The sequence below is a fragment of the Dendrobates tinctorius genome, unplaced genomic scaffold, assembly GCF_039654945.1.
Source record: "Dendrobates tinctorius isolate UK_male_01 unplaced genomic scaffold, ASM3965494v1 ptg000015l, whole genome shotgun sequence".
NCBI classification, from domain to species: domain Eukaryota; kingdom Metazoa; phylum Chordata; class Amphibia; order Anura; family Dendrobatidae; genus Dendrobates; species Dendrobates tinctorius.
This window is the reverse complement of record NW_027361683.1, coordinates 19,952,339-19,965,241: the sequence shown is the minus strand read 5'-3', so window position 1 is coordinate 19,965,241 and position 12,903 is coordinate 19,952,339. Positions and strand designations below refer to the sequence as shown.

At 40.2% G+C, this 12,903-nt stretch overlaps 1 protein-coding gene across 7 annotated transcripts in view; it reads left to right on the top strand.

Annotated features, from left to right (window-relative positions):
* MAP7D1 (MAP7 domain containing 1) overlaps positions 1 to 12,903 on the top strand; it is a 113,186-nt gene that overhangs the window by 70,048 nt on the left and 30,235 nt on the right. For all 7 annotated transcript variants that reach the window (XM_073562746.1, XM_073562768.1, XM_073562738.1 and 4 more), the window contains 3 exons: positions 2,169 to 2,237; positions 11,194 to 11,357; positions 12,566 to 12,680. In XM_073562746.1, the coding sequence (XP_073418847.1) occupies positions 2,169 to 2,237; positions 11,194 to 11,357; positions 12,566 to 12,680 (348 nt within the window). The remainder of the gene's footprint in view (positions 1 to 2,168; positions 2,238 to 11,193; positions 11,358 to 12,565; positions 12,681 to 12,903) is intronic.

The following is a 12,903-nucleotide window of genomic DNA, read 5'->3' as shown; positions in this document are numbered from 1 at the left end:
GTGGCAGTGCCGGGTATTAACATGCGAGACTCTGCCGTGTTTCTCGCATGTGTGATCCCGGCCTTAAAACCAAATGCAGACGGTCGGTGCTTCACAGTGGAGCCAATCATTTAAATACACCTTCCCATCTGCTTGGTCTTCATCTATCTCCTCCCTTCTCTATCCTTATGAAGCCAGAGCTGTTAATTAAAGAAGAGGGTGTATGGTGGAGATTGGCCCAACCGTGTAGATTCGAGTGGCGGCATTTTGTCAGCACAGGATGATTGTTAAAACGGAGTCCCTTTAACTTCCCTCCACAAACTATTTATATGCGCATGTAGCTTTTCTGAACATGGTCAGTCTCTTACCCTGTTACTGAGAAATCTCCATTTGATTTTTGTATATCTGATATTTGTATATCTGAAGCCTCTGTCACTCCAGCTTTATTACCTGCCCTGTGCCGCTTCCTCTTCTTTGACTGAGTCATTTCCCTGAAGACACACAGCATATAGGCTGTCAATCAAGCAGGAGATGGTAGCACTGGGTGGGAAATAGAGCTGAAGTGACGGAGGCTTCAGATCTACAGCCTAATTAGTATATCAATTAAAACTCTGATTTTTCAAGAACGGAGGACCAAACTGGCCAAGTAAATGTATCTGCTTGACTTGTCTCAGTAAGATGTACATACACCTATAAATAACTTGAGGTATAAAATCATGCTGATAGATTCCCTTTAACAAATTGTTTGTGATACCGTTGTGTATACCAGTCAACAAGATACATTTTTTTTGGCCTCGACCTAGCAAAAGAACCCCATGGACATGTTAATGGTCAGAAACGTTCTCAGCACATGTTAAACAAAAGTGCAATGAATATAGCCTCAGCAGAATTGTGACCACAGCCCCTGACTCTAGTACAAGCAGTAATTCTGGATCAATAGTAGATAGTGTGTTTACGATATTCAGCTTGTCTATCTCTAAATCAATTGTAAAATTGTGTTAAATCGTGACCTTTTATTGTCATCAGATATATTGAATATATTTCAAATGCAACATGGCTTCTTCATAGTCTCAATGAAGCTCCCTTTTAGTCTAACCCAAGTTTGCATGACAATGTTAACTTCGCTGCCATTTTGCATGTTTACTAACAATTACCCCTGATAATGAAGGCAATTGTAGTGTATTACAAGTATATGTTAGGGATCATCTTTTTAGGCAGTTCATTAATATATTCATGTAGTCTTATCTTAGAACTTTTAAATAATGCATGAGATGAAGAACGCCGGTTTTCCTTGACCTCGTTTTGTTTCTGCTTACATACCTGCTGTAGTTTTACAGTATTACGCACATATTAGCTGGCTCGCTCAAGTGTAGTTTTTAACAGTTAAAAGCATACATAAAGATAATTTTCTGATGTACCGTATATACCTTCTGTGTATGTCATTGTATCCTTACAATGATAACCATTACCATTTTGCAGTTTTTTTACACTATTCCATGTAATTGAAAAAAATGACTACTGACACCAGCTTGGCACATGCCAACATGACTTTTTTTTTATTATTTTTTTTTTTTGTCCTCATTTAGGTGAATGGGGGCTATGGATACATTTGACGAATGTAGCGTAGCTTTCTAGGTGCATATTCCAAATAGATTCTGAAGTGTGTAGTCAACCTTCATATACACTTCTGTGGCTGATGGATGACTTTCCTACAAGTTGACAGTTTTTTGATTATATATTTTTATATTGATTTAATCATTAGATATTTTTCCTTTTGATGTTTTTAAGAGTCATTGTCCTTCCTTCTGGGACTTCCAGTAGAATCCATGAAAGCAAGACTCAGATATGCCCCTTACGGATTATTTGCATTAAATGAAGGAAACTGAGTCCAAAATGTGAGATTTTGTTCATTGTTTGCGCTCTTTTGCAGCAGTAAAGTCTGTAAGAATATTGTTGCCATCTGAAAAGCTAAACCACCGACAAAGCGAGGAGCACAAGTGGAATCCATAGTGTCATACTTTAAACAATCAATAAGTTTAGTAAGGCAAACAGTTCAAAGGGTACGTCTGAATCCATTTTTTAGGGATTCCGATAATCCTCCGTGAAGTCAGGAACGTACTGTCAAATGTAGTGTAATGGGGCACAAATAATCTAAATGTACTAGAACCTGTGTTTGAATTTTTTTGCAGACACCCAGAAAGCAGAACAACGGCAGAAGCAAGCAAAAGAAAGGAGAGAAGAAAGGGCCAAATATCTGGGTGAGTAGATAACAAAACGTTGCATGCCGGTAACCTAGCGTCATGCTATAGAGGGGCTCTGTCTCCTCCATCAGAACTCTTGAAATTTGCCCTTGCCAGGAAAACTCGCAAGTCAAGCACATGAATATTTGATTTGCTGTGGAGGCTAAACAACATTAATATTTCACTTCTTCCAGACACATAGGAAGCAACTCCTGTCTTCGCTGTTGTTTTCTTTGATGTGCCCTCTTCACCCAACTATTCTTGGTATAGTGCCAACGTATTCCACTGCACTAAATGCATGTTATATCTCACAAAGTGACAATAATTCAATTAGATTGAGTAAAGGAATAACTTGTGCAACTCCTAGTTAATTGTTTTCAGCACCAGTACACTTGGGCTGAAGTATAAAACACTTTTTTGTAAATCTCACCTTTGTGACACTTGTAAATACAGGTGAATATCTACATGTAGTTCCCAAAGCTCACCCACCGTTTACTTTCTCATGTGGTCTGTACGTTGTCTGCTCCATATAAAGGAGGTGGAATAACAGTTCCTAGAATACAGCATTCCTTTCTAGTGTGAGGATGTCACTGTGGCTCTACGTCAGTTCTTCTACATGACTGGATAGATGACTAGTAACTCATGTTCTGCATATCAAGGCGTTGAGCTGGTGTGGCGTGACAGAGCAGCTTGACTTTACCTCAAGCTTAATGAACTTGCATGCTCATGCCGAAGACAGGACAATGATGCGTGAAAAGTGGTGGGGTTTTTTTGAGAATTGCGACTTCTAGTGAATTTAGTTCATTTTTCATATTTTTATTTTTGTAGTCACTACTAAAATCTCCTAAACAGTTTTTTTTATTTTGCTTAAAGAGGCTATTTCACCAGTTTTGGCATGTTAAGCTGGCCTCCTCATGTAATAGTGGCTGCAGAGCTGAATAAAATGTAATTTAAAAAAAAAATGTCTCATCTCCAATGTGGAGACGTTAACTAGTAATGTTTAGATTCTAATTCATGCGAATACCAAAGGGGAGTGTCCTTTTCCCCTGCATGACGTTAACCAATCACAAGCAGGAGACGCCAACACACACAAGCCCCTAGAGAAGCTTAGAACTGGTTTTCATCTGAGATGACACACAGCCGTGCTCTTCTAAATGATCTCACTGCTGGCATTGGCAGTGAGGAGCAGAGCTGTGTGTCACTACAAACGATCTTTACAGCTTTCATCTCAAGTGATGAGTGAGGGGAGCAGAGCTTGATGTGATTACGTGTCTCACAGGAGAAATCCAAGTCTGATTTTCTCTGGGGGTTTGATCATTCTTTTTTCTGTCATGCAGGAGGTAAAGGTACACTCAATAAATATCTTGGTGCCTTTTGGTCAGAGCATAAACCAGAATCTAAACTTTCCAAGTGAATATCTCAAGGATTGATGAGAAGAAGTTAAAATAAAAAACCTACATTTTTATTTAGATCTGCTGGTTAAAGGTCTTTTTGAAAGGGAATCCATGGACAGATTTTTGCTACCCGTCTGAGAGCAGAATGATGTAGAAGCAGACCCTGATTCCAACAATGAATCACTTACAGGACTGTTTACTGTATAAATTGATGATCTCCTGCTTATAAAAGTGATTTTTATCGCTGAAAGGCTAGAAAACTTGCTGCAGTGTAGTCCTCCATATTTATCAGCTCTGTATAAACCAGCCCCAACAATCATTGGCATCTTTCTAAGCGCAATGTGCTTAGGCAGGAAGCAACAAATACATAGTGGAGGCAGGGCTATATAGGTCTCCTAAATATGGAGGAAGACATGGTGGTAGGTTTAGTAGTCCTGCAGTGATGACATCGCTTTTATTAGTAGGAGATTATCTATACTCTACTGTAAGCTGTACATCACAAGAATCAGGGTCTCCGGGTCTCCATCATACTGCTCTCAGATTTAGGTGACACAAACCTTGTGACAGATTCCCCTTAACTGCAGTTGTGGTGCCATGCATTTTCTGCCATTAAATATGTTCTCTCCGCTTTAACATGGCACACCATGTGGCTGTTACTCAGCAAAATCTGACATGTTGGTCTGGCTGCTTTTAGTTCCAAGCAAGACAAGGCAGTATTTAAGTGAAGAGTAAAAAGTCCAGCTCTCTGGCGTTTCTCCAAACCTTGTGAGATTGCCGGATTAGAGCTATTGATCAGATTCTTCAGAATGTTTTTATTTCAGTCCATAATCATTGATCTAAACCTACTGCGGCACTTTAAGGCGGTGCCCCGGCATCTCTGCAGTCCCCAATGTCACCCTACAGACACCAGTGGATGATGGAATAGAGGAGGCTCTTTATACAGACTGTGCCAAATGAATGGATTCTGCATTTTGCTTGATATGGGACATTGTGAATGGCCTGCTGTTATTACACGCATTAATTACGGTACATGTGTGCACCAATTAAACCTTTTTATTGGGCAAAAATAAATGTGAAGAAAAAACTCAGCACATTTTATGGAAAAAGTAACTATCCCTTATTGTACATTGTACTGTACAGTAAATGTCCTCAAGTATGCTTAAATGAGTAAATTATACAAAGTACATGTGTACTTCATGTTACAGACGTGCTCTGTCCTGGGCCGGGTAGGTCCTATGTACCTAACACCGTATACTGTTGGCATGTGATTAGAGCTTTGCATGAAGGGTGCTGGCTGACTACACGCCTCAGTAGATAAAGAAGCACTCCTCCTATCCGTTATTATCCTCTTAATATATTGCAGTTGTCATATAGCACTGTGCACTTAAAACTGCTCATTTTGCCTTTCTACCCTGTTAATTTTTCTGTTTTTTTGCATTAGGTTTAGGACATCACACAATTAAAAGCTGACTAGCCAAATCCTTCTGTGTTCTGTGTAATAACAGGAGGTCCATTTTCTCTGCACGAGTCACGTGAAAAGCGTGGCAGGGGCAGGTGTGGAGTAGCTGGGCCAGGAGTTGAAGAGGGGATGATAAATGCAGGGAATAGAGACTTCCTGTTTCTTCATAGAGCAGAGAAAAAAGACGAAGTAAATAGGTCGTCCACTACTTTATCTTTGATGACCTATCCTCAGGATACCCGGCACTCCCGCCGATCAGTTCTCTGTGGCGGCCGGATGGAAATGTTCAATTGCAGAGCTGCTCAGTCTTCTGATAAGTGGGCGCGCTAGGTACTGCACATCCACCTCCTATTGATTTGTATTGATATCTGACAATGAAAATCTTTAGTTCTTTCTATAATATCAGAGTTTTTCTTATACTGCTACATATAATTAATGCATGAGTTTCAGTACATTGAAACATTATGTTTGCAAATATAAAGATGCAGAATATTTTGCTATGCCAATTTTCTGATATTTATTTAGCGGAAACTTGGAAGCAATTCAAGTAACTAAAACATGTCTAAACTCTGTTGTGAATTATAAGCAGTTACAGACTTGTGCTACAAAATTTGGTCCTGATTCAGTGGTCGTCTTTTTTTTTTTTTTTTGCTTGTCTCGTACTCTTTCAACAGATCATCTTACAATTGTCCCAACAGTAATCTGCAAGCATTGATGGATTTCATTTACTTTGCTATCTTTTCTCCATAGCCGCAATATCTTTATGAAATCTCTCACTGTGCTCGTCCCTAACTGCTCCGCAGTTTGGTGTAGAAGAGTCTAGATGGGAATGTAAGAAATGAATGTTTAAGGACATATTCCAGCAAGATCTTTATATGTTTTGAGGAGATTTTCCACCAACTCTTCATAGTTATCTGCACTTGAGTTTCCCAAAATATAAGTTACCACTAATGTGAACGTTACCCATGCAGACTTTTCCTTGCCCTGCAATAAACAGAGAATCTCCTCATCTTGAAGAAGCTTACAAATCTCAGGTCCAATAGAGACCCCTTCCTATATCTTTGCTTCACTCAACCTTGGAAATATATCAATGAGATACTTGAATGCTTTTGTATGTTTAGCTTTAGCTTTTTCAAAGTTCTTCATTAGGCCAACAATGTGGGTCAAGAAGTGCTGGACGCAGGGCATTTTTACTCTGTGGCTCAAATGAATGTCACCGAGGCCAGCCTTTTTTATTGTAGCGATATTCTCTTGCACAAACATGCCACTCATACAGAAAGCAGCAGTACTTTGTGTATCCACCATGAAAACGAAATAAGAGGGCAACTACTTTGAAGTCACCACATAGGGGCCACAAACGTTGGTCCTACTTCAGGCACCTCAATAGCTGTTAAGGACTGATTTTAGGCTTGTTTTGGATGAATCATAGAAGAGCCTCCATTCCTCTGGATTATGTCTTATCTTCAGAGCTTCCATTAAACTGTTGATGATGTTACATGCCGCAAAATAGCCCTCTGTGAAGAAGTATTGGACAAGATCTTTATCATGGTTGCGGAACAAAGAAATCCAAACTGCGCCCGGTAGGAGATTCCACTGCTATTGCCTGGAACCTAAGAGCTTAGCCTTACTTTTAGGCAGATCCAAATCTCTACCAAGATCGTTCCGTTCACTTTGTGTTATAAGTCATGTTTCAGTTGAGGTTGCTGACAAAGTCTGGGTCGTTAAGAGGAAGATGCTTCATGACGCCAAGCATCAACTTCTTCCTCAACTGACCCAACAGAAATGTTTCTGGTACTTTTGGAATCGGCAGTTCTTCTGTATGTGGTACTGGGTGTATTGCAGATGGAATGTTTGGATACTGTGTAAAGTTCACTTCTTCCTTGAAACTTGTTAGTGTGATCAGTTGGCTCTCTCCAGATCATAGTGACTGCAAAAGGCATAGATTGCCTACAGGTTTCTTCATCATAGTAGTCAAGTTTTACCTTTGTGAAATAAAAGTGACATCTCTGCATACAGTGCCTACAAGTAGTATTCAACCCCCTGCAGATTTAGCAGGTTTGATAAGATGCAAATAAGTTAGAGCCTTCAAACTTCACACAACAGCAGGATTTATTAACAGATGCATAAATCTTACAAACCAAAAAATTATGTTGCTCAGTTAAATTTTAATAAATTTTAAACATAAAAGTGTGGGTCAATTATTATTCAACCCCTAGGTTTAATATTTTGTGGAATAACCCTTGTTTGCAATTACAGCTAATAATCGTCTTTTATAAGACCTGATCAGGCCGGCACAGGTCTCTGGAGTTATCTTGGCCCACTCCTCCATGCAGATCTTCTCCAAGTTATCTAGGTTCTTTGGGTGTCTCATGTGGACTTTAATCTTGAGCTCCTTCCACAAGTTTTCAATTGGGTTAAGGTCAGGAGACTGACTAGGCCACTCCAACACCTTGATTTTTTGCCTCTTGAACCAGGCCTTGGTTTTCTTGGCTGTGTGCTTTGGGTCGTTGTCTTGTTGGAAGATGAAATGACGACCCATCTTAAGATCCTTGATGGAGGAGCGGAGGTTATTGGCCAAAATCTCCAGGTAGGCCGTGCTATCCATCTTCCCATGGATGCGGACCAGATGGCCAGGCCCCTTGGCTGAGAAACAGCCCCACAGCATGATGCTGCCACCACCATGCTTGACTGTAGGGATGGTATTCTTGGGGTCGTATGCAGTGCCATCCAGTCTCCAAACGTCACGTGTGTGGTTGGCACCAAAGATCTCGATCTTGGTCTCATCAGACCAGAGAACCTTGAACCAGTCTGTCTCAGAGTCCTCCAAGTGATCATGAGCAAACTGTAGACGAGCCTTGACATGACGCTTTGAAAGTAAAGGTACCTTACGGGCTCGTCTGGAACGGAGACCATTGCGGTGGAGTACGTTACTTATGGTATTGACTGAAACCAATGTCCCCACTGCCATGAGATCTTCCCGGAGCTCCTTCCTTGTTGTCCTTGGGTTAGCCTTGACTCTTCGGACAAGCCTGGCCTCGGCACGGGAGGAAACTTTCAAAGGCGGTCCAGGCCGTGGAAGGCTAACAGTAGTTCCATAAGCCTTCCACTTCCGGATGATGCTCCCAACAGTGGAGACAGGTAGGCCCAACTCCTTGGAAAGGGTTTTGTACCCCTTGCCAGCCTTGTGACCCTCCACGATCTTGTCTCTGATGGCCTTGGAATGCTCCTTTGTCTTTCCCATGTTGACCATGTATGAGTGCTGTTCACAAGTTTGGGGAGGGTCTTAAATAGTCAGAAAAGGCTGGAAAAAGAGATAATTAATCCAAACATGTGAAGCTCATTGTTCTTTGTGCCTGAAATACTTCTTAATACTTTAGGGGAACCAAACAGAATTCTGGTGGTTTGAGGGGTTGAATAATAAATGACCCTCTGAATAAACTTTTCACAATTTAAAAAAAAATTAAACAAAGAAATAACATTCTTTTTTGCTGCAGTGCATTTCACACTTCCAGGCTGATCTACAGTCCAAATGTCACAATGCCAAGTTAATTCCGAATGTGTAAACCTGCTAAATCTGCAGGGGGTTGAATACTACTTGTAGGCACTGTATGTAGCAAAAATTATTCGCTGTGTTACTGCAAGAACAAGGCATATCTGAAAAAACATATAGAAATATGTCTATGCTAAGAAACTGAAGAAATTCTAAAACTGTATACCTTACACAGAGAGCATTTATAAAAGTAGGTGATGCAGCTGTAATTAGGATTATGCCATCAGAGCGGTGTTGGCATTTTTTAATTGGCCACCCTAAGATATAATACTGATGGCTTAATAGTATAAATAATGTAATAAACTAGCTACTAACAATGCAATGATGATGATGAAATAATAAAGATACAGTTTTTCTATAAGCCTGCTTGAAAGGTGACATACAGTACAGACCAAAAGTTTGGACACACCACCTCATTCAAAGCGTTTTCTTTATTTTCATGATAAAATTGTAGATTCACTCTGAAGGCATCAAAACTATGAATTATCACATGTGGAATTATATAATTAACAAAAAAGTGTGAAACAACTGAAAATATGTCTTATATTCTAGGTTCTTCAAAGTAGCCACCTTTTGCTTTGATTACTGCTTTGCACACTCTTGGCATTCTCTTGATGTGCTTCAAGAGGTAGTCACTGGAGATGGTTTTCACTTCACAGGTGTGCCCTGTCAGGTTTAATAAGTGGGATTTCTTGCCTTATAAATGGGGTTAGGACCATCAGTTGTGTTGTGCAGAAGTCTGGTGGATACACAGCTGATAGTCCTACTGAATAGACTGTTAGAATTTGTATTATTATGGCAAGAAAAAAGCAGCTAAGTAAAGAAAAACGAGTGGCCATCATTACTTTAAGAAATGAAGGTCAGTCAGTCCAAAAAATTGGAAAAACTTTGAAATTGTCCCCAAGTGCAGTGGCAAAAACCATCAAGCACTACAAAGAAACTGGCTCACATGAGAACCGCCCCAGGAAAGGAAGACCAAGAGTCACCTCTGCTGCGGAGGATAAGTTCATCCTAGTCACCAGTATTAAGAAATCGCAGGTTAACAGCAGCTCAGATTAGAGACCAGGTCAATGCCACACAGAGTTCTAGCAGCAGACACATCTCTACAACAACTGTTAAGAGGAGACTGTGAAGCAGGCCTTCATGGTAAAATAGCTGCTAGGAAACCACTGCTAAGGACAGGCAACAAGCAGAAGAGACTTGTTTGGGCTAAAGAACACAAGGAATGGACATTAGACCAGTGGAAATCTGTGCTTTGGTCTGATGAGTCCAAATTTGAGATCTTTGGTTCCAACCACCATGTCTTTGTGCGACGCAGAAAAGGTGAACGGATGGACTCTACATGCCTGGTTCCCACCGTGACGCATGGAGGAGGAGGTGTGATGGTGTGGGGTGCTTTGCTGGTGACACTGTTGGGGATTTATTCAAAATTGAAGGCATACTGAACCAGCATGGCTACCACAGCATCTTGCAGCGGCATGCTATTCCATCCAGTTTGCGTTTATTTGGACCATCATTTATTTTTCAACTGGACAATGACCCCAAACACACCTCCAGGCTGTGTAAGGGCTATTTTACCAAGAAGGAGAGTGATGGGGTGCTATGCCAGATGACCTGGCCTCCACAGTCACCAGACCTGAACCCAATCGAGATGGTTTGGGGTGAGCTGGACCGCAGAGTGAAGGCAAAAGGGCCAACAAGTGCTAAGTCTGTCTGGGAACTCCTTCAAGACGGTTGGAAGACCATTTTCGGTGACTACCACTTGAAGCTCATCAAGAGAATGCCAAGAGTGTACAAAGCAGTAATCAAAGCAAAAGGTGGCTACTTTGAAGAACCTAGAATATAAGACACATTTTCAGTTGTTTTGCACATTTTTGTTAAATATATAATTCCACATGTGTGAATTCATAGTTTTGATGCCTTCAGAGTGAATCTACAATTTTCATAGTCATGAAAATAAAGAAAACTCTTTGAATGAGAAGGTGTGTCCAAACTTTTGGTCTGTACTGTAAGTAATTATAACCTCTTCTGGATCTTGAAAATTAGAGCCAATCAGCAATATTCATTTTCAGCAGCACAAAATTGGTTAACTTCAACTTTTTTCACCTCTTAACCAATTTGACTGTAGAAAAGTGTGTCTTATGCCTTGTTAAAAACCCTTTTAAGCTCAAGATCAGGGCTTTTTTAGAACATGAAGAATATTAACAAGTTGAAGTACTGACTAATTTAGACACATTTGGGGACACCTTTTATCTCTGCTCTAGAGAATCCCAGTACAGTTAAGGAAATCACACACATATACTAGGAATTGTATGAACAGTAGTTCCTTCATGTGTACTATTCTTGAAATTACAGTTCAGTAGCTACTATGCCCGTCAGCAAAATGCAGGCTGTTATTAATGGCAGCATATTTTGCTGATGGATTTTCAGTAGGACTGAAGACTCTAATTCCCTGAGACCAATCTTCTATACTTATGCAATGCGATATATACAAAGAGAGAGTACAGATCTTCCTCCTCATGCAGCTCAAGCATGGTCTCTAACCTAACCAAACTTTATAATTACCTGCAGCTGCCAAGAAGAATGTGTGGCTTGAGAAAGAGGAAAAGGCAAAACAACTTAGAGAGAAACAAATACAAGACAGGAAGAAGAGGCTAGAAGAACAGAGGCTGAAGGCCGAGAGGAGAAGGGTCATGCTGGAGGAACGGCAAAGGTTAAAGTACGAGAAGAATAAGGTACGTCAGTGTGAATAGTCAGTGATAAGTGGTGGCTTCTCCTACTGTCAAAATAAATATACTGGGCTTCAGTAGCAGTAAAAATCACCTATAGAAATGCAGAACAATTCTAGTTGTTCAGTATATGATTTTTCTCATTTTCATTAGAATATCTAATTTATTATTACTCCTGAAATCTATCTGTTTCACTGGAAACTCTCATTAGCTGTGGGAGAGATGCAAATTTAGCAGATTATGGCTTAGGAAGTTTAAAATTCAGAAAATCCATCAGCAAACTATGTGTGTCAGTGTACAGTAGTCTATAAACTGATCTGGGCTACAGACCGATATAAAATAGAACTGCGTTACTTCCAGTACTTGAAGCTTGTGGGTGCCGATGCAAAATCTCCAATGGGGGCCTCAAGTAACGCAGGTATTTAATAGTACTAGTCTTTTCATATGGGGCAAAAGGGCCCTTTGGACCTCCCTATTTTAAAGGTCCCTGGTGCAATGGCAACCTCTGCACCTATTATAGTTACGCCTCTGATTACTACTTTATAATTTTACACAACAGACCATGTTATCTTGGGTAAGTCTTGCCTTTTATCTAGTGGATACCTGCCTGCAATCAACAGTTTAATGATTATAGGAAGGGGGCAGTGTTCACTTTTATTGGCGTTTTGTCTTCATACTCCTAGCATCCAGCTTGCCTGTCATAAACCTGTAATTACACATAACAAAACATTGTTATTCTCCTGAAGAATCAATGACAACGCAACAATGTACCTGTAGGAAGGCCACGTGCGGACTATCATGTTCTGTAGCCTCGCAGTGGATGTCTCTGACTAATGCACAATACACTTGATCCCACTCTGTGCAGACAATGGCAGCATATCATCATATATAAGTAAACTACCCAGTTTATCATTATAGAAGAGTGTAAGTAAATTTATGAATGAGGGAAATATTTGCATGAAGCTAAACAGTGGGTCCCCAGTGTCAATATAATTGGTGGGATCTTAGCACCCCAGTCCGACACTGCTAGTGTTTATGATGATGTTCTTTTTAGGATGAAACTTAGTTGATAAGTTAGGTGTTTTTTGTTTTTTTTTCTCCATATGATTCAGAAGTTTTCAGTGTAAATTATAAATTTAGTATTTCTCACATTTATCTAAACCAACTCCATCTTTTGCATGAGTTTGTAACTGTATTGTATTGTCACTTGTTAGGAGAAATATGAAGCCGCCGTCAGCCGTACCACAAAGAAGACTTGGGCAGAGATTCGTCAGCAACGATGGTCATGGGCTGGTGCGTTAAATCCGAACTCTTCAGGACATAAAGGTGGTAAGTAAATAAAGGAAGTGCTGCATATATTACAGGTACTTTTTAAGAAATCTTTGTAATTATCTTTCGGCGTTGACATTAGCGTTCCGATTCTCCTAAAATCTGATCCTGGGAAAAAAATACAAAAGGATTGGACAGGCTGGATTTTGATGGTTTGTCATGGAGTTCTTTGGATGCCGCTTAACATTTGCTTAGGGTTTAGTCATAGTTGCATGTTAATAAG